This window comes from Vipera ursinii (assembly GCF_947247035.1).
Source record: "Vipera ursinii genome assembly, chromosome: 6".
In the NCBI taxonomy this organism is placed as follows: domain Eukaryota; kingdom Metazoa; phylum Chordata; class Lepidosauria; order Squamata; family Viperidae; genus Vipera; species Vipera ursinii.
This window is the reverse complement of record NC_139515.1, coordinates 63,451,225-63,477,605: the sequence shown is the minus strand read 5'-3', so window position 1 is coordinate 63,477,605 and position 26,381 is coordinate 63,451,225. Positions and strand designations below refer to the sequence as shown.

Below are 26,381 nucleotides of genomic sequence, written 5' to 3'. Positions count from 1 at the left end.
TGCCAAAAAAGCCAACACAGTGCTAGGATGCATTAACAGAGGGATAGAATCAAGATCACGTGAAGTATTAATACTTTACAATGCCTTGGTAAGGCCACACGTGGAATACTGCATCCAGCTTTGGTCACCACGATGTAAAAAAGATGTTGAGACTCTAGAAAGAGTACAGAGAAGAGCAAAAAAGTTGATTGGGGGACTGGAGGCTAAAACATATAGGGAACGGTTGCTGGAATTGGGTATGTGTAGTTTAATGAAGAGAAGGGCGAGGGGTGACATGATAGCAGTGTTCCAATATCTCAGGGGCTGCCACAAAGAAGAGGGAGCCAGGCTGTTCTCCAGAGCACCTGAGAGCAGGACAAGAAGCAACGGATGGAAACTAGTCAAGGAGAGAAGCAACCTAGAACTAAGGAGAAATTTCCTAACAGTTAGAACAATTAATCAGTGGAACAACCTGCCTCCAGAAGCTGTGAATGCTCCAACACTCGAAGTTTTTAAGAAGAGACTGGACAGCCATTTGTCTAAAATGGTATAGGGTTTCCTGCCTTAGCAGGGGGTTGGACTAGATGACCTCCAAGGTCCCTTCCAACTTCTTCTTCTTCTTCTTCTTCTTCTTCTTCTTCTTCTTCTTCTTCTTCTTCTTCTTCTTCTTCTTCTTCTTCTTCTTCTTCTTCTTCTTCTTCTTCTTCTCCTTCTCCTTCTTCTTCTTCTTCTTCTCCTTCTTCTCCTCCTCCTTCTTCTTCTTCTTCTTCTTCTTCTTCTTCTTCTTCTTCTTCTTCTTCTTCTTCTTCTTCTTCTTCTTCTTCTTCTCCTTCTTCTCCTTCTTCTCCTTCTTCTCCTTCTTCTTCTTCTTCTTCTTCTTCTTCTTCTTCTTCTTCTTCTTCTTCTTCTTCTTCTTCTATTATTATTATTATTATTATTATTATTATTATTATTATTATTATTATTATTATTATTTGTCCAGGCAATCTCTGATAACTGAACATCACTGGAGGCTAGTGATCACTATTCCATCTCCCTCAAATTTGAATGACTTTTCCCCAGAACCACATGGCTCCCGCCTTGTTGGCATTCTGGAAATACTTAAAGACTTTTCCTTTCTTTCAGGCCTTGGGTAGGTCCTCCTGTCAGATTTGTTTGAGGGCATGGATGCTAGCCAGATCCATCCTCATTTCCTGTATTTGTACTACTTTCATAAGTATTGCATTTATATTCAGTTTGTTTGTTAAATAATTTTAATTAAAAGAAGAATTTACAAAAGTTTTTAAAAACCACAGAAATATGGAAGAGATAGAAAAAGATTATAAAAGAGGAAAAGGAAAAGGAAAGAACAAAAAAAGCAAGACAAAAAGTTATCCAATCTTTTTTGACAGTTACAAACATTTCTACCACCTCACATATTGCATATTGTAATTTCTTTCTTCCCATAACAAAGTTTTCATTAATAAATCCACAAGCCAGGATTTTTTTATTCATTTCCCACAAAAAAATCTATAAAGTTTTCCAGTCTTTTATAAAAGTAATTGTAGTTAATCAATTTATTCTATTTGGTTTTATTGTACACTGCCCAGAGTCAGCCTGGAATGAGGCAATGCCTAGATTGAATAAATTAAATTAAGTTAAAACTCTCTTTTCTGACTTGTATTACCTGTAATAAAAAGCATTGTCACCATTTTCATCATATGAATATCCTACTATATCCCCAAGGGATTTAAAATATTTGCTGGATCCTTCTGTTGTTAAAGACAGTCCACTGCCTCCATGTGAACATCAACTTTTACATGTTTACTCATGAGGAGGAAATCTAAATGATTTTTTTTTGTAAGTGAGGTACAGTGCCCTCAGACCAAACTTATTTAAAGGTGTTTGGCTTCTTGAGCACAGTTATATCGGACATGTTCATTTGGGGAAAATGTCATTCAATATGCTTCTATGTGATGAAGATTTATTTTAGAACCCTATTTGCTTTTATCTGCTTTTTCATGCATGTTTGTTGGACTCTTCATTGGTTTTTTGTTTTTCTTTTGTGCATTTTAGTTTTCCAATAGAAAAGAATGCTTGCAGCTTCAAGTTGAACTGTAAAGTCATTATGTTCCCTGAGCTTGTTTGTGGCTTAGTTGAGCTTCGGAACAGAGAGAAAACCTCACTCACTTCTAGCACTGAAGATATTACCTACTGTAGTTGGGTAATTTATTCATTCATTTATTTATTTATTGAATTTCTATACCGCCCTTCTCCCGAAGGACTCAGGGCGGTGTACAGGGCAATAAAAGCATTACATACAAAAGTTAAAATAAAATTAAATTAATTAAGCCCTAACAATAAATAATTAAAAATACCCCAAAACCTTAAACCAGGCCAGCCTGTTCAAATAAATAGGTTTTCAAATCACGGCGGAAAGAGCAAAGGTCGGGAGCCATCCGGAGCTCAACCGGTAATTGATTCCAAAGGGCTGGCGCGCCCACAGAGAACGCCCTCCCCCTGGGGGCCGCCAGCTGACACTCTCTGACCGACGGCACCCTGAGGAGGCCCTCTCTGTGAGAGCACACAGGACGAAGGGAAGATGACGCTGGCAGCAGGTGCTCCCGTAAGTAATCCGGACCCATGCCATTTAGGGCTTTATAGGTCATCACCAGCACCTTGAAATGTCTATAAAAAAACAGCAACAGAGAGCACCAAGGACTCCGTGTTTTTGCTTTTAATTTGTTTCCTATTTTAATGTAGCTGTTATTTCTTCTTGTTTTGTTGTATATTATAACAATTTTTTAAAAAAATCACTTTTGTTTCATATAAACAGATTTGAGGCTCTTCTTCACAGCTCTGACTGCCCTATTGACTACCGTAGTTGACAAATTGAGTTTTTCCTGAACATGGGGCTACCAGTCTTCTGGAAGAATGGCAAACCTGTAAGTGAAAATAATCTGCCTTCTCAGCTGGTGAGGCATAGGAGGGGTATGGGATAAAGTGGGAAGGTTCTTGTACAGTATATTGGGAGAGATTCCTATCAATTTATTGTGATTCATTTTTTTTACTCCACTGATTGGCCAGCTGGGATTATTTTGGACACAGGATGGCCCAGTTGAAAAGTAACAAGCAAGACAGAGAAACAGCAAGAGCTTGGGAACATTCCTTTCTTGTACACCCAATACCCATTTGCTGCTCTGGTCTGTTACTTGAACTAGAATTAGAAACTGAGCAAATACGGGTCAATTTGAATCAATTTACAAAATATTCAAATAAAAAAAAAATCCAGCAAGTGAACTGTCACACTCACAGGGAACGTCTATTGACAATACAACCCAGAAGCATTCCATATAGTAAAGAGTGATTGTGATGTTAGGATTTTAAAAAAAACAACCCTGCTTCTCAGATAATAAAATCTGTATGACACATAACAACAGAAAATCCTCCACCTTTTTACAGAAGAAGCAGAACACTGATAATGAATAAATTTGGAAATCATGAGATTAGGATCACTCAAAGACTTGCCAATCAGTTTTCCTAGATTTGGCAGTCAAAATTATTGAGTAGATCTAATTAAGAACTACCTTATGTATTCTTACTGGGAATGATGATAGCTTCTAAAAATCAAATACAGCAGCCAGACAGGAGCTAACAAAGAATTTAATGTTGGAATCTCCCAGAGAACACCAAGAATCCAACTAAGCAATATTTATAAAATCCTATTTTTTTCTTGGTCATGGTTATTCTCCTTCAGAATTTGCTGTAACCCAAAGATATGAAAGCTAAATAACAGTCGAGGGAGATTTATAAATATAATTTTGTCTCCTGGCCCATTTTTTTTGACTTCTGGTTTATCATTTTTGACCCTGAGAGTCAAATAATAGGAAAGATTAGCAGCAGTCTGGGTGTGGAAGCCTTGTTCTGTGAGAGATGAATTTCTGGCTGCTGTACATCAGTTCCTTATTCCTTCTTTGTGTCATGGTCAAAAGGTTTAGACGAAGACTAGCAGCTTACAAAGTTGGGGTCTAGAGACCAACATTGATCTGCTACTCCCACTTCTCAGTCATTAGTGTCTAGTTTTCTGCAGAAAAATAAGGATGTATAGGTTTTGAGGGGATTCTTCACTCAGGTCTTCATTGAAGTAAAGCACCCATTAAGTGTGGAGTAGAACAGGGGATACTTTCTCTGTCTGGCCTTTATGAGAAGATGCTTCATAGAATTTTTTTCCCCCAGTTTTTGCCAAAGCAAGCAAACCAGTGTCAAGTGCCTCATCAGGGCAAATTATTCAGGCAACCTTTTTCCTCTGAGGACTACGGTTTTTAATTTTTCCTTTTAACACCCAAGTATCATATGTGGCATAGCAGTGATGTCATCAGAATGGGTGGGCCTTTGGGGGAGATTGTAGTGTTATTATGAAAAGATCCTTTGAGGTATTTGTTTAAATCAATATTTTTGGAACTTGACAACTTTAAGATTTGTGGGCTTCTGCTCCCAAAATTCCACAGCCAGTATGATTGGGGATTCTTGAAGCTGACATCCATACAACTTAAAACTGCCAGTTTTTTTTTAAAAAAATATATGCTTAGATTTGCCAAATCCAGGCACCATAATTCTGCCATTCAATTGCTCAATGCAATAAAGGGGCTAAGGGTTCAGAACTCAGTCTGGGGGCTGTATATGTCTGACAAGCTACAAGTTAATTAATTTTGTTAGCAGCCTTTTGATTATTCAGTAGAGCATAAATATTCCAAATAAATAAATAAGAATAGTCATTCTACAGCATTTGAATGTTTTTTCTACCCCCTGCCTAACATGAAGTTCAATCAAAGCAGCAATTGCAGTGCAGAGACAGACAAGATTATATCTTTGGAATATGGATTAATTGGAAAACTGAAGAGAAGCAAAGTCCTTCACAGGCAAAGATGATACATTTTTCAGAAAAGAAACAGATGGGGATAAGGAAAAAAGAAATAGGATTAAGCAGGAAATTAAAGCAAATGCAAGAAAGGGAAAAGCTGTCCAAAATTCAGCAATTATATACTGTATTGCAAATGATGTTGGCATTATACCAATTTAGCTATATAATATTTTTTTTTTTACAAATAATGCTGGGAGTCGTAGTTTGGTTAAAATGATGAAAACTCTGGTTTTCATGCTTTTCTTCTGCTGTGCAAAACTTGACTTACCTGGAGAAGGCTGAATTTAAATGTTAATTTAGGATGCAGATATGTCCCATGAGGGGGAAAATGGCAAAATAAGATGTGATCAAAGAGATGGAGAGGAAAAGAAAGTTGGAGAAATGAAAAATGGAACAGGAGAAGCCAAGGTCAAGACAAAGGATTGGTGTCATCGCCAAAAAAAGTTTGGCTGTAATATAAATAGAAATTCCATCTGACTTGGATTGATGTGGCCCTATGAGAGGAAGCGAGGAGATGAAGAAGCAAACGCTACCAGGGTGGTTTGCCTCATCCTTCAACAAGCTTGCTTTGCCCCATTTGATTAGTGCAGCCTGCCTGTGATGAGTCAAATCCATTAGGGGCCGAGAGGATATACTGTAGCCTGGTTATGCCAGCATAGGGGAGAGTGTCTGGGTATTGTTTTGCCTGATCACTTCATCATTCTATCAGCAGCCAAGATGCAGGCAAAAATTGCTTTCAGCCTTTCAAACAAGAGCAAGAACTTTGATTTTTCTCCTTTCAACCTTTATTTCCAGTCATTATTGGACAAATATTGGTTGCCATATTCATCTCTGCTCTCCATTCCAGTCTAATAATCACCCTACCATGGGTGGTGAAGGTTGTTGTTGTTTGAAATGATATTATAATGGTGGCATTTTTGAATGTGACCCTGTGTACTCATAAACCATGCTAATGGCCTCTGGAATTCCAGCAGAAAGCTGAAATCTTATGACTATAATGATTATTTATTTATTTAGTTATATTTATATACCGCCCTATTCCCTGAGGACTCAGGGCGGTTTACAGGGAATTAAAAATCCAAAATACAAAAATTAAGAACCAAATTAAAAAAATATTAAATTAACCCTGTACTCAATTAAAAGAACCCCAAATTAAAAATTTCTCCTCAGTCTGGGCCCGAGAGCTCGAAGAGCCAGGTCTTCAGGCCCCGGCGGAATGATCGGAGGTCGGGGGCAGTTCTCAGCTCCACTGGCAGCTGGTTCCAGAGGGCAGGCGCTCCCACCGAGAAGGCCCTATCCCTGGGTGTCACCCGCCGGCAATCTCTTACCGGCGGGACCCTGAGCAGACCCTCCCTGTGGGAGCGCACTGGGTGAAGGGCGTTTGATGCCGGCAGCAGGTGTTCCCTCAGATATCCCGGACCCAGGCCATGTAGGGCTTTATAGGTGATAACCAGCACCTTGAATTTCACCCGGAGGGCAACCGGAAGCCAATGCAGCTCACGGAGTAGAGGTGTTACATGGGAGTATCGGGAAACCCCCATTACAACTCGCGCGGCCGCATTCTGCACCAGTTGAAGCCTCCGAGTGGTCTTCAAGGGCAGCCCCATGTAGAGAGCGTTACAGTAGTCCAAATGGGAGGTCACAAGCGCGTGAGTAACTGTGTGTAGGGCGTCTCGGTCCAGATAGGGACGCAACTGGCGCACCAGGCGAACCTGAGCAAAAGCCCCCCTGGTCACGGCTCCTATATGGTCTTCGAAATTGAGCCGTGAATCCAGGAGGACGCCCAAGTTGCGAGCCCTATCGACGAGGGGTAACACCTCACCCCCCATCATTAAGGATGGAATAACTTGGTTAACCCGAGATGCCAATATGCACAGCCACTCAGTCTTGGTGGGATTGAGACGAAGCCTGTTTCTCCCCATCCAGACCTGAACCGCCTCCAGGCACCGGGACATCATGGAGAGGGCATCACTGGGTTGGTTCGGGGTGGAAAGAAAAAGTTGGGTATCATCAGCGTACTGATGATACCCCACCCCAAAACCACGAATGATCTCACCCAGCGGCTTCATATAGATGTTGAACAGGAGAGGCGAGAGAACCGACCCCTGAGGAACTCCACAAATGAGAGACCTCAGGGCGGATCTCTGCCCTCCTGTCAACACCGACTGCGAGCGGCCCTGGAGGTAGGAGGAGAACCACCGTAGGACGGTGCCTCCCACTCCCAGCCCCCTGAGACGCCGCAGTAGGATACCATGGTCAATGGTATCGAACGCCGCTGAGAGATCTAATAGGACCAGGACAGAGGAGCAACCCCTGTCCCTAGCCCTCCAGAGATCATTCACCAGCACGACCAATGCTGTGTCCGGGCCTGAAGCCCGATTGGTACGGGTCCAGATAACCTTTTTCATTTAATCTCAGTGGAGAACAGTTATATTCTGCTGAAATTTTACAGCTCATTGTTCATGGCAAGTGATTACTGGTTCAAGGGCCAATGTATACCTGGGACAACTAACATAACATCAGCTGGATATCTTGGGTTTGCAGCTCCCAAGATTCTCAGCCAATATGCTGCATGTTTTTTAAACTGCCCTGCATTTCTGTTATATGGTTTACAGTATATAATTAAAATCTAATCAAGCTACAATAAAAAATCTACCCAAATGCAGAAATTATACAAACCAATATCCAGTTTAAAAAAGCAATTTTAAATATCTAAGTGCCTATTAATCTGTCACTAAAATGTTTTTGGCACCAATTACATTACCTCAACCATCAGAGCACTACAAAGACAAAATGTTTGATTTTAGTATTGTATTATGCATCAGAGATACTTGGGGAATGTCCTTCTCTTATAATAATAATAAGCACAAGCAACCTGATGTCATAAGAGCCATTTCTTAATAAATATATAGAGCCATACTATTTAGGATTTTGAATATAAATACTATGAAGTGAGCTCAGAAGTTAAATAGACAAAGACATTCTTTTAAAAGCTATCCAGTGTCCCTAAATTGATCACAGTAGTGATAGTATTCCTACTGTCAGATGCTTTTGAATTATCCAAGGCCAGCTCCATGTACAACAAATTACAGTAATTCAGTAAAAAGGTTGCTAGACCATGAATAATTATGATCAATCACTAGATCCTATGCTATGTAGGAACAGCTGTAGTTGGTAAATCAAACAGAGTTGGGGAATTCTACTCCAAACTATTATGGCCAAATGTGCCTTAGTGGACAAAAGTTAACCATCTCCAGCTCAGTTATGAAAATCAATTACCCCGGGGACCTATATCTTGTCAAAATTCAACCTTCAGTTACTAGCCTGCATAGAGTGCATTTCTCTTGCACTGCACTTAACCAGCCTTACTTTGCTCAGATGACATAGGGAAACAGGGAAAAATGACCCAGACAGACATATCATCAGGGTATTACTAATATTTCACTAGAGTACCATGCTGTCCCTTCTCATCTCCTTCATTTAAGATGTTAAAAAAATAGGGATAATTGACTTCCAATTGCCCAATGGATGGAGCAGAAATTCTTTTTGAAGTATATTCTGCAGTTAGAAGCCCCACCACTCTAACATAATTTTTCACACGCCCAATCTGCAGAATAGATCCATCAAAATACCATAGCTGCTATTATATGAAACGTTTAAAAGAGAAAAATGAATCAATAGTTGGATTCTTTTATCTTTTGCCTATTAAAAATCATCCATCATGACTGTTTTAGAGCCAAATCTGATTTGAAATGGGTCCAGATAATTATTTGTATCCAAACATAGCTAGAATTGTACTACCCGCTTTCCTTCCACCATTTGGCAAAAAATAAAATAAAAAATAACAGATGTAATCATAAGAATCACTTGGATTAAAAAAAATAATATTTAAAATGGCCGTATCTTTTTCATTGCATCTGACACCACAACTTTCTAACAGACTTTGGGAACACAGAAAGTTAAAGGAGGAAACAGGGCTGTTACAGATAGATTCTTAAGTCTAGGTAAGGTGGAAAACTGAGAAAAAAATTCAGAGTAATTCCACTTTAATCATACCAGCTATAAATTGTGTGGCAGAATATCTTTGATAGCCTTTCCAAATTTCATTGCCCTATTAGCAATAAAGATCTTTTCATATCGTTTTTCCTGAACTTGCCAGTCTTGCAGAGCTTGATAAAACATGATCTGCAGACAACAGAAGTCAAAATATATTTATCTTACAGATATTGAAGATCTATCCCAGTGAAGCCTCTTTTATATATACCCAATGGCACTCACAATCAGAGCAAAGCCTTCCAAAAAAGACTGATTGACAGGAGGAATGGGATGGGAGAGAGGCCTGGGGTTGTAAAATAGGATCTGAATCCAAATATGATAAGATTGACACCACTTAAACTTACAAAATAGTGACACTGTGAACTTTCAGTAAATCCATGTGGAAAAACAAGATTAGACTACTTGTTGAAGCCACATTCAAGATGTTAAATGGACTTTCAAGTCAAACTCAACTCCTGGTGATTTCAAGGACATGTCCATATAGCTTTATCAGTAGCAAAATGGAAGTGGCTTGCCTTTGCCCTTTTCCAATTTGTTTTCAAACATGCCAATTTAGCTTTCAGCCTTAGTATTCTCTGAAGAAATCCCATCCAGTCCCATCTCTTCATTTCTCAGCCCACACAAGGTCAGCCAAGTGCTGCCATCTGCTGAAACATAGTAAATTTAGAACCATTACATTTCTCACTTGTGTCTTACCTTCATTATGGATGCTCTGAAGAAGCTTCAGAAAATTGACTGAAAGGGCACCATGTAGTGTATTTCTACAAAATAGGGCAGAGCTCTTAGCAAACCTCATTTTTCATTTGAAAACCAAAAATAACACTGACTTTAATTTTCTTAGATTTCAAATCTATCTTCACACAGTGAGGATGAAAGACAGTAGCCACAATAGCATCTATTCTCAACTAATGAAATATGAATGAATTAAATAGTGTAAGAGAAAGTATTCATAATGAAATCTGATCAGATTATAAACAAATTTAGATTAATCAGCTATTGTAACGTTGTTAAAATCTATAGAGAAAGTGATACTTAATTTTTTTAAAAAACTATAAACTGCAGAAGATCCACAGATTCACACATGCTCATCCATACAGACAGAAAATAAATTAGTTCAAATATATATAATTCATACTTAATAAATAAAATCAACAAAATGAACATTATGAGCATTAAAATTATATAAAATATTAAATTTAAATTATAGTTGCCTGTTGATAAAAAAATACCAAGACAATCTCCATCTTAAGTCAGAAATAGGCATCTCTTCAAAAATGCTCTCTCTCTCTCTCTCTCACACACACACACACACAACCACCAAGTCATAGAGAAACGTGTCCAATGATATCATGATGTTTTTAATAGAAAAAAAATCACCCTGTTTATTTGTTTGTTTTTCCTTCTTTTTTTTACAAATTTTATTGATTTTTTAATATTACATTCACATATTTGAAAAGCAATGTGGTGGCTGGGTAGCAGTAATTCAATTACATACAGATATCATTAGTACAGATTTCAAATTGCTACCATAAACATTTCCTCTCTTTTTCCCTTCATATATACTGTCTATTTGTAGATTTAAAGACAAGTTTTATCCTATCAATCACATAGAAAATAACATAGTTTTTAGTTTACACATATTCTAATTGTTTTAACATACAATCTTTTAGACAACCAATGACCTAATAGATTTTTCAATTTTAATTTCCACTAATATTTAGATTTAACATTTGATATTCATCATTCCCAAGATTTTTAGGATACTCTCAATTCATCTATCACCATTCCTCACAAAATCTAATATTCAAAATACACATCCTGTTTACTTAACTTCTCACCCTCTATGTCAACAAATTAAGGATACAATATGATATCCTTTCTTTTTGCTAGTTTTCAGTTGTTTCTTTTAAGTAGTAATCAAAATTTCTTTTTATTTCAATATTTAATACTTCCTCTCTTCCTCTTTGTATCTGCTATCTCTTACTTAACCTGATAGTTTTCATTTTTAACATTCCATATAGACCTATTTATTACTTTCAACAATAGGTTTATAACTTGTCTACATTATTCACCTTTACATGACCTTTATGCACAAATCAATATTCAAATTAGCTATTAATATTTTTACTACTAAATTTTAATGACCAAATTTTTTTCTTTATCTCCGTTCATAACAATGTCTTGTGTTCAACATACACATCTTATCTATTTAAGTACATTCTGTTTCAGATTTCAGTAAGATGGTCGAAACTCCATTCTTCTTGAGTCTTATTCTGCCTTTTTTCCTTTGCCAAATCATCTTCCATGTCCTTGTTTTTGGGTCATCAAACCAATCTCCTTGTAATATCATGTATATTAATTGATATTGGCAAAGCCAGCCGATCGCCATTTTTTTGAGAGGACTAGTGAGTCATCTCTTTATTCTTCCATATCAACATAGTTGTTCTGAATTGTTTGTCTTCTCATCCAACTGTTCTTTTTCTAGATCCTCTAGTTCCTTCTGAGTTGTATAAGAAACCTTTTCCTTTTTCCAAGTTGTCAGTGTCTTTTCTGAATTTTCAAGTATCAATATTTGTTTAATAGTAGATTCTTCTATCATCATACTTGAATGTTTCATTTTTTCTATTGTATTTTGTATAGATGATTCTTTAGTTGTGGTCAAAATTTGGGCTTTCATATCTGGGCTGTCTTCTTGTTCCTTCACATAGCCTTTTAGTATTTCATTGGTTGTGGTAAGAATTTGGATTAGTGTTTTCAACATAGCGAGAGTTTGTTGATCTTCATCCATAAATAAATTTTGTTCCTGGTCTTCTTCCATATTGGTATTTTAAGCTAAAGGCTTTACACTTAGAAAATCCAAAAGAGAGAATATTTTTTCCTAGGTAGGGAACACAATGCCTTTCACAGCTGTTGTTTCAAAGTTCTCAAGGTTATGTACCTTATCTATTTCCCTGGGCAGTCAGCCAGGCCCCTTTTAAAGTTTCTCATTGAGTCCCAAAGTTATTTCAATCTTTTCAGTTTTTCTTTTTCTTTTTTTTATAAGAAAAAACCCAGATTTCCAACAGAAGTAAATAATGAGAAATAAAAAATATTTCAGTCCATATGCTTTGAGAAGTAAGGTTCCAATTGGGATTCAGTTACTTTTTCAACGTTTAAAACGCCTCTGGGTATTTAATCGCCGCTCTTTCTGGAGGGAGGGGTGAAATCCCCCTTCCCTCACTGCAAGGGGGAAAAATGCTTAGCAGCTTAAGGAGGTACAGAAAGTAATTAGGGTGTAAAAGAGGTAGATCTCACCCAGTCTCTTCCGCTCTGCTTTAAGAGTTGCCTGGTGAAAAATGTGACTTCAGCTGTTCACAGCCTAGGCATGAGCCATAATGGCCGGTCCTTTCGTCGGCCAGTTTGGAGGGATCGCCTGGTCTAATGGGAGAGTTGAGGCTCTCCCACAATCCAGCGAGTGCCCCTCCTTGCTGGTCACCTCTTTGGGGCAACTTTCAGCCCTTTTCAGGGCCCCCCAGTGATGCAAAACTGCACGGGGGAGAGAGACCAAGTCTCCCAGCCATCCATAGCGGCTGCATGACAAACCAGAAGCCCTTGTTTTTCCTTCTTGAAGACCTCAACAATGGAAAAGTGTATTTTGCCTCACAAAAACTAATTGTTAATTTTTCCATTTCTTCTTGTATTTTAGCATTATTATTATTATTTTTTTCAAAAAATCATGCTTCCATAAGCAGTCATACTATTGCCAAATGTCAGTAACTTCATCTCTGGGAATTGCATACTGGGATCTGGAGAGTATCTCATATTAATACTGACTCATGTTGTGACTGGACTTCTCCCATTCTGGTGATGCCACAGTCAAGAAGTTGCAGCCATCCATACTCCCCATTCTCATTGTTAAAAAAGAAGTATGTAAGGAAGAATAAAGCTTGACTGTATAACTGAATGTCAAATCAATATTAACTCCTCCCTCCCTAATTTAACAATTTTTCCAAGGAAATGAGCCTCAATAGATTTACTCACAATGAAAATCTCCTATTCCAGTTTTGTACCTGTTCTCTGCAAAGAAGAACACAGGTTGCAGTGACTTTGCACCTGTTTGTTTTATCTTGACGTCCCACAAATAATTAGAGGCAGTCTTTGTTCACCTACACAATAAAGGGACACCTGAACATTTAGCAAGTAAAATGTTGATCAACCTTCTAAGCCTAAGAAAATGTGAAGGGGAGGCAGTCAGAGCAGAAGGAGTAAGAATAATTTAGCAGAAGAAGAAAAGAAGGGAAGATTAAGGAAACTGGAAAAATGAAGGCAGACACAAAGAGGAATAGAAAAAGTCTTCAAAGGGATTATAGAATAAAGTATTTGTTGTTAGTTGCGAAGTCGTGTCTGACCCATCGCGACCCTATGAACAACGTTCCTCCAGGCCTTCCTGTCCTCTACCATCTTCTGGAGTCCATTTAAGCTCATGCCTTCAGTGACTCCATCCAGCCACCTCATTCTCTGTCATCCCCTTCTTCTATTGCCCTCAATCTTTCCCAGCATTAGGCTCTTCTCCAGGGAGTCCTTCCTTCTCATTAGGTGGCCAAAGTATTTGAGTTTTAGCTTCAGGATCTGGCCTCCTAAAGAGCAGTCAGGGTTGATCTCCCCTAGGACTGACCGGTTTGATCATTTTGCAGTCCAAGGGACTCGCAGGAGTCTTCTCCAGCACCATAGTTCAAAGGCCTCAATTCTTTGGCGCTCAGCCTTTCTTATGGTCCAGCTTTCACTGCCATACATTGCAACTGGGAAGACCATAGCCTTGACTATACGCACTTTTGTTGACAGGGTGATGTCTCTGCTTTTTAGTGTGCTGTCTAGATTTGCCATGGCTTTCCTCCCCAGGAGCAAGCGTCTTTTAATTTCTTGGCTACAGTCCCCATATGCAGTGATCTTGGAGCCCAGGAAAATAAAATCTGTCACTACCTCCATTTCTTCCCCATCTATTTGCCAGGAATTGAGAGGGCTGGATGCCATGATGCCATAAAGTATACAGAATGACAGAGAACAAACAAACAGCTTCTGTGCAAACAGCATAAGGAGATCGTACCTATTTTGATAATAGATCTATTATAAATTGGGAACTGGAGGTATTTGAATGAAGTTTGTCTCAGAAGTAAATGTGATTCTTTAGAAGATGCTGTTAGCAATAACTCTGCCTCTTTGTATATATATATAATAAAATAAATTATAAAAAATAAAAAATAAAATAATAAGTCTGTTCATGATTCCTCAGATGGCATATATACTGTACATCCATCCCTTTGATTGGATAGAAAGTAGATTCTCTTCAAATTGCCAAATCATCTCTCTTGGTGAGAATTGCTGAAGCTTATTTACTTGTCCCTTCCCATCTCTGTGAATAATTTCTTTTCAGAAGGAAAAGTTTTGTTATTTCTGGTCCCAGTTTTCCCATCCCATACACTGACAAATACGCAAACCAAAAAAGCTTTTGTAAGTTACAATAGCTTGATTCCTTTTGGGATTCCTGATGTTCCTGAGCAACAACAATATGTTTCCATAAGCCTGAAGTGATTTGTAACTCCCCCTCACCCCCCTCCTTTTTTTGGTTATTGATTTAGTGTTATGAAATTGAGGGAAATCTAATCAACAAACCACAATAGGCTACAGAGAAGAAAAGAGAATGAAGACCTTTGAGCAATTTGACTCATAAGGGTATAGAAGGCATATATTGTCTTTCTCTCCCTAAGTTCTATTACTCAATTCCATAGTTTTGCCTCATAAATACATTCCAGAGGTGGCCCTGCCATTTACCCAAAAGTACCAGACTGAGCTAGATCCCATGTGCAATTTTTATGACAGGCCAGACTGGCCCTACCCTAAGGCGCAGTGAAACACAGATTGGGAAAGGTCTGGTTATGAGACTAAACTGCTTCTTGCTATATTCTTGATCCTCTGCCTGGTTCACTGTGCTTGAGAAACCCAGCTCTCTGGCATGTTTGCCATGCCATTCTGATTGCCCTAGGCATACAATACTGCTGTTGGAGAAATATACTATGATAGGGAACTGCAATGGCCATTTCAACCCATCATTGTGTGGTGTTGGAATGGTATCTGCAGTGGTGTTTGCAACAACATGATCAAAGCTCCATATGGTTCACGCAAAATAAATAGGGCTTCCATTACACTGCTACAACCTCCATTGTGAGTTTTTTGGATTCCCATTCCTTACAGTTGGAGTGTTGTGTTTGGGTCACCAGCTGACAGGCTAGAACATGAAGGGTAGTGCCTATTGCTGGGGAATGAATGTGCTGGTGGCTATGTCTTCCTCCATTTTCTTCTTCTCCAGGTATGAAATCCTAAGGCCAACCTTTGCACTTTGTAGAAAAGTGCAAAGACCTACCAATGTTGAGGCTTTTGGTCCTTTGGTAGAAGTTCTGCAAAAGTGATTGGTGGGGATGGGATTTCACAGCAAGAGCAGATGCTTTTCTGAAAATCTGTACCTTCCCGTAAGATAACTTAACAAATTTCCATGCCCGGCTTCTTTTCTCCCAAATGTATTATTTGCATCTGTCATATATTTGCAGATGGTTATCTCATGTCCTCTTAGTCATTGCCTAACAGAGCTAAATATACTTTTTTTTACGCTTTCCTCATAAGTCAGTCCCTTCATGCCAATTTTTTTTTCATATTTATTTCTTTTTTCTGATTGTCTTCTCATTTTGCTGTATATTTCTGGTGAAGCACTAGACAATGAAAGGATAGAAAATCCTACCCCCAACTGTGCATAGAAACCTTCCTTTACTGCTCTGTAGATTTTGCTTTATATAATTTTGGCATTTTTTTCAAGCATGATTTAATCAATTATCTTTTTTTTAAAAAGGCGGAGCTCTCAGTAATTATTTTTATTTACCTGCAAGATACCTTGTCTGAATGACTATGAGCAACAGTAACATGTTAGCAAATACAATTTTCATGCACCTTTGCATCTACTTAAAAATTGGGTGCATATTTGCTTTTATTTTCCATAATATATGTGGTGAAAGAGATTGGAGGTGACTTCTAATATATTCCTTTCCCTGTTTCTACTTTTTTTGCATATATATTTTTTTAAAAAAATCAGAGAAGTACATCATAAAATGCAAAGACATGTATCAAATAAAGAATTATTACTTTCTTGTTCACATATTGGTTCAGAAAGTAAGAATTAGATTGGTTTGTATTAAAAGGAAGACAATTTTTTCCCTTTTCTATTCTTTCTTTGGTGTCTGCAGATTGATAAATGCCTGGCCTCTTGTCATTGACCAAACAAAGAAAAAAGGCTGCTTTGGCAATAACCATAAAGTGAGGTAGGAGTCAAGAGAATTTCTGAGACTTCTTTGAAGGTTAATGAAAACATTTTAGGAGTATTGCTTTTAGTTTGGTTATTGTCAACTCCAGGTCTTTAACTATTTCACATGTTTCTCCTTCTAGCTAAAATTGATGTGATCTAAGTCCAGCCACAAATTATAATTTTGAGCTGAGAAATTAGGCTAAGAGAGGCATGAAGATAGAAAGAGAAGCCTGAGCTGTATTACTTAACTAAAATATTCTAAAATCTTGACTTCATCTACCTGGAGTGCTATGATATATGCAATGTCCTTTCTGATGCTAACTTTATTGTCACTTTGAATGTACACCAATCGGCATACATCAAAATGAAATTTCGTTGCATGCAGCTCTCAAACGGTCACCACCTCCGATATATACTCCTTGTTCGGGGCCCGCTCAAATTTCACATTGTCCATTTTAGTCTCTAGGGAGTGAACGATGGCAAACAGGACAGATGGAAATGGGGCTCCATGTGGATTAGCCCTCAAATTCACTTGTATTCTGACAACCTCGCCTTCTTTCCTTTTTCTGATCCTGACTCTTCCACCTTTTCCTTTAAGAGGCCTTGCTTCTTTTCGCCCCTGGAGCACGCTGCTGCCACCGCCACCAACTCCTCCAAAAGCCTCTCTCTCTTCCTCTGGGCCTGCTGACAGCCTCATCCAGTTCCTTCGCTCCATAAGCTCCAGGTCCTCTCCTCCTCTGCCTCCTCTGGAAACAGCCCTGATTTGCAGTAGAATCCATCACTGGGCCAGCAGTCAGATCTTGCTGCTGGTAGAACAAATTCAAACAGTGCCAATGACTTTTAACGGTCTCACCAACAGTTCCAAAACAACTAGAAACTCGCCAGGCCAGCAAAGATTGTCGGTCGTATGTCGTATGTTACCTTAGTTCCACCATGTTGCTCAAACACATTAAAATCTTCCTGATCATGTGGCCTACAGCCCTTACTATCCCTCCCAAAATTATTCGCCTTCAAGAGCCAATGCAGCCGCAGCCATTCCAGGCGCCACCATCTTAGAACTCTGGGAGTATTCATTCTGTATGCTCTATGAGCATTCTATAAATAAATAGAATTATCAGAAAATGTCACAATCCGGACTAGAGAAAAGACATTATCTATATTTGTTGGTGATTGGAAGCCTTTTATGGACTTTTGTGTAAAAATGGAAAAAAAATAATTTATGGTTTTGATGATTAGACAGGATCAGTTATAGAATGAAGAATATGATATAACTTTAGACAGAAAGGTTAGAATATATTTGCTCTTGTAACTGCTGTGAAGAATATTAGAGCATAATTCATATCTTTTTTTCTTTTCTATTTTTCTTCATCTCTTTTCTTTTATTGCACATTTTGCCCTTGATTTCTTTTTTTTCTCTTTACTTTGCATTAGTTTGTGTTAATTTTTATTTTCTTGTTAAAATGTTTTAATAAAGGTAAAGGTAAAGTTTCCCCCGCACATGTGTGCTAGTCGTTTCTGACTCTAGGGGCTGGTGCTCATCTCCGTTTCAAAGCCGAAGAGCCAGCTCTTGCCCGAGGACATCTCCGTGGTCATGTGACCAGCATGACTAGACGCCAAAGGCGCACGGAACGCTGTTACCTTCCCACTGTAGTGGTCCCTATTTTTATACTTGCATTTTTATGTGCTTTCGAACTGCTAGGTTGGCAGAAGCTGGGACGAGTAACAGGCGCTCACTCTGTTATGCGGCACTCGGGATTCGGCCCGCCAAACTGCCGACCATCTGATCGACAAGCTCAGCGTCCTAACCCACTGAGCCACCGCGTCCCTTATGTTTTAATACAAAATATTAAAAGGAAATATCATAGTTGACATTGACATTGGTTTGGGTTCCTTCCAAACACATCTGCTCTGAATATATACTATACCCCTGAATCTTCTCACAACTGGATGAAATTGTAGCCCTTAAAAAAACTTATACTGTAATAGGAAATATTGGGATTTTCTGCATCAGTAGTTATAATTATTTGGCCATCTCAGAGTTTACAGTCCTTTAGCTTTACAACAGGAGATCAATTGGCTACATTTGCTCATGTGTCACAATTTTACTTTCCTTATGCCCTCTGTTGAATATATTACTTTACCCCTGAAAATTCAGCATAAAGGAAGATAACTTCAAAGCTGAAATTCACATTGATTTTTTTAAAAAAATATTTATATTTCAAGGAAAGTTTGACAGCATGTTGTCAGGAATAGCTCTCTTATCAGAGTTGCATTCTCTCTGTGACTCTTTAGATCAGAAAAGCCCACTATGCAATCCAGATAAATTACTTCTTTATCATAAGAGAAGGAAAGGAAAAATGCTGCATTAATGTTCACAGGGTGGAGGGAGAGGATTTCATAGAGTCCCTGACCTGGTGTTTGAAGCCTTAGCACTTTTTTATATACCACCCTTGCTAACAGCAATAGCATTTAGACTTATGTACTACCCCGTAGCCCTCTACCCTCTAGGCAGTTTATAATGTAAGCATTATTTTACCTATTGCCTCCAACAATCTGGGTCCTCATTTTATTGACTTTGGAAGGATTGAAGACTGAGTCAACTTGAGCCCTGTCAGGATCGAACTCCAGGCTATGGGTAGAGTTTGCCTGTAACACTGCACTTTAACCACTACATCACATCAGAAGGATATAGAATTAACATCGGAATGCAGAATATTTTACCTATTGCCTCCAACAATCTGGGTCCTCATTTTATTGACTTTGGAAGGATTGAAGACTGAGTCAACTAGAGCCCTGTCAGGATCGAACTCCAGGCTATGGGTAGAGTTTGCCTGTAACACTGCACTTTAACCACTACATCACATCAGAAGGATATAGAGTTAACATTGGAATGCAGAATAACTGTAAAAGCCACACACACTGAGGCTATTAACAACCAAAAAGAAAATATACTAAATATACTAAAATATAAAGGAGATTCTAATAAAGGAGAATATTGTAGCTCAGTGTTAAAATGAGGGGTCCTTGGTGCTCTCTGAGTTTGGTTGTTTTCTTGTAGACCCAAACTAGGTAATATCATGTTCCATGTACTGTTACTGGCCAAACAAGCTAACAGTAAATAGCCCAACCAAAGAATCTCCAAAACTGCTCCCATCAGCACTGACAAGGCAAACCACTGGAACATAAACTGAGGACAAAATCCACTCCTTACTAGCACTGATGATGTTACCTACTGTAGTTTGGTTATTGAAATGTCTCCAAGAAAACAACCAAGCTCAGAGAATATGGAGGAGATTCTGGTGGCAAACCCCACTTGCTATTTTATATGAATTTCATATTCAATGTAACTGCCTGCATATATATATATACATTGCAATATTATTTATATTATAAATTGCACTTTTATAATACAATGTTATGTTGTCAGATATGATATGTGCAGCACAGTATGATCCTACATGCATTTACTTTTTAGCATGCAGTCACATTAATATGCCAATATAGATATGAAGTGCATAGTTAAAAACTGGCCACTGTTATTTGAAAGCTCTACACAGATCTAGACAATGACTTGATTATCTTTATTGAGCAGTATTATTGCAGAGCTGAGCAATTTTGTATCTACCAAATAATAAACCAACATAAATAAAATTGGAAATTAAAATAACTAAGTGGGACATGGAAAACATGATGTGTTTTGACTGTAGACTTCCATCAAACTCTTCCCACAGGTCATGCTGACTAGTACTGATAGAGAATTGGATTCCAAAATATTTGGAACCCCAGTACCATGCTGTTGTGTTAAATAATCTAAATAGCATCTTTTTCTAAGGCTTAGTTTTCCTAATTGTGATGTTGAGAAGTATGGTAATGTCCTAGGTTTCCTCAGATCTGAGTGTATAAGGTCCAGAGCCACTACATGCAGCAAGCCTTTAGAAGTACTCCCTAGCTTCTACACTGCAAAGGTCCTTGGGTACCAAAGTTTAGAAAGATCATATGGGAAGATTTTGAAGAGCCTAAATAAGCTGTAACAGTTTGACCCAAAGGTTTAGCATTAGGAAGAAAAGGGACTCCTCGTATCTGTTGTTTTCATGCTATTCAGTAATGATGGTATCACCTTGAATAGTTTGTTGAGCAAAAGGGGAGAACAATGGCATGTTTTTCCTTAACTATGTGCAGAGAAAAAAGTGAGAAGAAATCACTATGGAGGAAAAATTAGGAGGAAACTCACCTTGCCTTTTTGCTAGCAGTATTGGCATTTGTACAGTGACCTATTGAAGTACAGTTGATGACAGAATTTGTAGGAATTGAAGGCCTTCATTAGTAAACAAAATTTCCAATGAGCCTGACGGAACTTAACTCTGAGAAAACTCAATGTTTCAGAAAGTTGACAGGCTGCCAACGGATCTTTTGTGAAGGTTACTATCAACAAAAAAAACCCTTTCTGAGCTGACACTTATCTATCAAAACAACCTGAGCATCTGCGACAAAGCTGACAGGAATCAAGAAGATTAATTAGAAAAATCTATCAGAAGTCCCTATTTGAAAAAAAAAATCATTCACCTACCTTGAGGCTAGAGTATTTTTCTGCCTGATCATTTATTTTCTTTCTCAAAGAATTGACTGAAAAGGATGGAAAATAATGAATGCTGGGAGGTTACAGGTTTTACTATATGTGTTGGGGGAAAGGTTTAATAGGTAGACCTTGTTTGAGATCACCACTCAGACGAAATATATTAGAGTCAGCATTAGGAGATGGCATGGAGGGTGATGATGTTCTACTGAACTGTGTGTGTGTGTGTGTGTGTGTGTGTGTGTGTAAAAAGTAGCAAGGATCGAACACCAGGATAGAAATAAACAAAAACTGCGGCACCTTTTTCTTTTACAAAAAAGCACTGTATATAGATCTTTGGTCATTCGTTTTTCCCCCCACATAGAATTGAAGGTATAAGAGCAACGTTTCAACAACAGAATGTTCAGAGAATGTTCAGAGAACAAACAGCCACTACCACACACTTCTCCCAGAAGAACAAAGCTGAAGCCACCAGCCTGAGGATGACGGATGAGATTTCATCGAAACGTTGCCCTGATACCTCCAATTCTACGTGGGGAAAAAACCCGAATGACCAAAGATCTACATACAAACACCCGCGAAAACCTCAGGAAAACATATATATATACATATATATATATATATATATATATATATATATATATATATATATATATATATATATATATATATATATATAATGTGTGGATCATTGGTTTTTCGGGTTTTTCCCCGGGTAGAACTAAAGGTGTGGGCGCAACGTTTCGATGGAGTCCCATCCGTCATCATCATCAGGCTTTAGCTTCCTTCTTCTGGGAGAAGCATGTGGCTGTTAGTTCCTCTTTTTTAAACTGCCAGAGGGGGGTGTAAAGGCCCACACCTTTAGTTCTACGCGGGGAAAAACCCGAAAAACCAAGGATCCACATACAGGCACCCGCGAAAACCTCAGAAAACATATATATATATATATATATATATATATATATATATATATATATATATATATATATATATATATATATATATATATATATATATATATTGTCACAGTTGCGACTACTGCCTGTGAATGGCCTGAGTTTGGACTGATACAGGCAAAAAAAGATTTAGCCCATATTTGGGCCAGCAAGGTGTTCAAAATACTCAAGACATACAGTATCTCCCCTGCCTGTTCCCTCCCTGATGCAGCTGACAAAGTGAGAAAGAGCCTGTGGCCTAGAGGTTAAAACAACTGCCTAATGTGCAATCAGCCCAGATTCGAATCTAAGAAGGGTGTGGCTGACTGATGAGAACAAATAAGTTTGAAATAACTATATCAGTCTCCCCTTAATTCTTTGTTAGCAATCCAAAAAAATTACGCAAATAATAATTGTTGCAGTTGTGACTACTGCCTGTGGACGGCCTGAGTTTGGGCTGATACGGGCAAAAAAGATTTGGCCCGTATTTGTAACATATTAAATATAATAATTCTACCTTCTGATATGATAAAATGTACAATATGGTGGCAGTTTTAAAAAGACTTTATAGGATGCACTGAATGCTTACAACTCTGATGTGTCAGCTTAAAGAGAATTCTTTGCATTCCTTACCAAACTGGTCCCATTTCTGAAAGCATTATTTTTCATTTCATGAACGCATGGCATCAGGACTCTGTTAATGCAAACAGGATTAACATTGTGACACTAGCAGCTGTCCAGATGGAGATTTGAAGGACAGGCAATTTTCCTGATGATAAGTGCATTTTGTTTACACATTGATTTGCACATTCAAGGAGTGGGATTTCACAAAATCATGTGTCAGGTAAAGTACATTTCTCTTAATAAATATATCTGTAAACACTTTTTCCAGTACATTCTTGTTAGAATTCTCCCAGTTAGAAGTAATTTATTCTGAAGATCTATATATGTCTGCCAACAGATGTGGCTTGATATGACCGAGCATCAAATATTAAGGTGACCTTCTTATGCCAAAACCTTTGTAATGGTTTCTCAAATATTACACAAGGAAAAAAAAAGCAAATCATTACAGGGCTGGGATCTGTATTTTTGACCACCAAGATACACAACTGGAACAGATACACAAGTTGAACAGCTGTTCAAATCTTAGGAACAATAGCTTCCATGCTACTTGTCCTTAGCCATGGTGCCTATGGTTGATGAGATTTGAAATCTAAAACATGGATTGGAGGACATGAAGTTGCCTTTCTCTTGCAATAGCATCAATATTCCTTTCACTCCTATGTGATACTACCTGGTATTCAGAGTCCTCAATTGTTGCCTGATTTCATGGCAATACCAGACTGCAGGGATAGATATGGCAAGCATTGTGTTGCATTGGTTTGGGATTTGATTAACATCTTTGATTTGAAGATAATCCACTGCAAACCATTGGCCAAGACTGATGACCCTGGAAGCCCTCTATCCCTGGTTCTCAATGAGCAATCAGCATGGGAGGGTCAAGGAGGATGGATGAGCAATTTGAATATCAGCTTTTTTAATCAAAGCCCTTATCACCAAATAGTCCCAAATAATACAGGGATGAGTAAGTGATACTAGCTTTCAACACATTACGATAATATGCTTCACACTAGCTACTTTCCATCTGGGTTTTCTCATCTTGGGTGCCATAAACCCAGTCCACACCTATATAAAGAATATCTCATAGCCTTTGTAGTCTCAAAGTTTCCAAATCCAAATTTGTTGCCAAGGAACCCCAAGTGTTCAGACATATTTTATTTGAGGCTTAAATAAATCATAATTTATGTAAATATTTTATTTTCTCACAAAAAAGTTTTATTTTCATGCCGCAGTCTGTATTCAGTAGGGTTTTTCTTGACAAAATATGAAAATAGAAATATTGTGATACCAAGAAAAGTTTATTGGTAAGCAAAGATATGTAGAACTGTTGAGGGAATGTAAATAAATCTCTGCTGGGCGTTCACAAATAATTAATCAATTTTATATCAATACCATCCACTGTAGCTGTCTGTACTTTCTGTATATGAAAATGACTCCTTCCACCCTATATCTTTCAAATGCTGCCTTTTGTTCTTTAAGTGCCTTGGTGGAGCAGTGGGCTAATGCTTCCTTAAGTAACACCAGCTGCCTGCAATTAGTGCAGGTTCGCATCCCACCAGGCTCAAGGTTGACTCAGCCTTCCATCCTTTCGAGGTAGGTAAAATGAGGACCCAGATTGTTGGGGGCAATAAGCTGACTTTGTAATAATGCCACTTGGGTGTGTGTGTGAAAGCCCTAATAAGCAGGCATATACATAGAATGAAGGCTACTGCTAAAGCTTATAAGCCGCCCTGAGTCTTCGGAGAAGGGCGGGATATAAATGGAATTAAAATTAAAAATTAAAATTAAAATAACTCATTTCCCATTTCTTTTTCAGCATCTTATCAGTTCCATCACCTATGGAGATTCTCAATCAACCAGATCATAGTTGTCCCAAAGGTGCTTTTTCAAGAGGCAACTGAACTTTCTTTTTTTTTCCTTATCCAAGAAGTAAAATGTCTTGTTTTTCCAAGGAAAATTAAACTCCAGTTGTCTCTTGAAAAAGCATCTTTGGGATATCAATTCCATCCATCCAATTCCATCCAACTCGTATGCATAAAATAATAATTTGCCATATTGAATGAATTTCTATTTAACTTTTCCCTCAGACAGCCACTATAGTATAGTGATTACGGTGATAGAATGGCACTGTTAAGACCCAGGTTCAAATCCACCCTCAGGCAGAGAAACCTATATCATAGATAGCTCAGTTGCTATCAAAGCACACAAGACCTCACTGATTGGTTTATGGAACTCACAACACAGAAGGGAAAGTTTTCCTATAGTTTTGGAATTACAGTCCTTTGTTTTTAAAAGCACAAAGAACAACATCTCCACTATCTTCCTTATCAGACAATTAATAACCAGGCTTGCTATTGGCAGCTGGTGGATCCGTTATAGGAGAGCAATTTGAGCAAGAACATTTCTCTGCTGGTATCCAGCAGCCTATTTGGTCTCCTCTCCTGAAGGGCTGGGAGCATGGATATCCAAAGCCAGTGCTTTTTTTGTTTTTGTTTTTAAAAAAGGTGCCAGAACTCACAAACATCATACAACCCGCCTTGCCTACCCTACAAGCTTTACCTTTGTAGCTGAAAAAAAATCCTTCAATTTTTAGTGTATCTAAAAGACTAGGATTACAGGAAGGCATTTTATTGATCTTTTGGGACATTTACCACTGGCATACCCATTTAGTTTAATGAGTGGAAATATCAGCTTTCTATGTGGAATGAAATTGGCCCAATAAAACAAAATTTGGTTGCTTGTAAAAGACTGAATTATTTTTAAGAAGTTGTCAAACAAGGTGGAAAAAATTACATTTGGAGTTTTATATGGATATTGACTTGAAACAAATTAAAGTCGAAACTTTGTCAGTGAACAGATTACTTTTAATTTACCTTTAAGTTAAACCGAATTTAATAAATAGATCTGACTAAACCTCATACTGTAGGTCTACCTTTACATCTGACCAATGCATAATTAATATATATTATTATTATTATTAATACTCCAAATCACAAGACATTGGCTTTATTCTTATTCTTCCCCTCTGCAGTTTTAATATAAACTATAAAAGGCTAAAGAGAGGTTTTTGTAGACATCCCAGCCTTTGAACTACCCAAGGAACTGAAACAGCAAAGTTTCGCTGTCGGGCAAGCTTCCATGCCAGCCGCCTTTCTTTCCTCTCGCTTCGCCTCTTTTTAACCTCACACCTCACCTTCTGTAAGGGAAGGCCTCTCATGAAACATGGCCTCCATGTTTACGTGTCTCCCACCACCACCATCGGCTTCCACACCACGTGGTCCGACCCAGCCTATCTAACCATGCTCTGGCTGTGATACTCTGGCACCTCATGGCTCCTTCTGGAGGAGGAGGACAGTGCCAGAGGGGACCACACTTGGGTGGGCTCGCATCGTTCCACCAGTGGGGCATTTTCAAAAGCAAATGAGGATAGGAAGGGCAACAATAGGAAAGGAACGTAACTCTGGAAAATCCATTGGAAAAAGGTGCCGGAACGCTGTTCCAGGGCATTCTATGACAAAAAAAAGCCCTGCCCAAAGCTCTCCAGATGTTGGAAGGTACAGAAAAGACCTCACATTTCCCAGATTTAATTTTTCTTTACAATGCCTTGGTAAGGCCACACTTGGAATACTGCATCCAGTTTTGGTCACCACGATGTAAAAAAGATGTTGAGACTCTAGAAAGGGTACAGAGAAGAGCAACAAAGATGATTGGACTGGAGGCTAAAACATATAGGGAACGGTTGCTGGAATTGGGTATGTCTAGTTTAATGAAGAGAAGGGTGAGGGTGACATGATAGCAGTGTTCCAATATCTCAGGGGCTGCCACAAAGAAGAGGGAGTCAAGCTATTCTCCAAAGCACCTGAAGGCAGGACAAGAAGCAACGGATGGAAACTACAAGGAGAGAAGCAACCTAGAACTAAGGAGAAACTTCCTGACAGTTAGAACAATTACCAGTGGAACAACCTGCCTCCAGAGGTGGTGAATTCTCCA

At 38.4% G+C, this 26,381-nt stretch overlaps 1 protein-coding gene across 1 annotated transcript; it reads right to left on the bottom strand.

The window, feature by feature from the left end:
- Positions 1-509: 509 nt before the first annotated feature.
- Positions 510-25,624, bottom strand: LOC310642673 (uncharacterized protein; the record flags this gene model as incomplete). The annotated part of the gene is made up of 2 exons (XM_083366559.1): positions 510-895; positions 25,585-25,624. The coding sequence occupies 2 exons, from the start codon at positions 25,622-25,624 to the stop codon at positions 519-521; spliced, it is 417 nt and encodes a 138-aa protein (XP_083222685.1). The 3' UTR covers positions 510-518.
- Between the last annotated feature and the right edge of the window lie 757 nt (positions 25,625-26,381).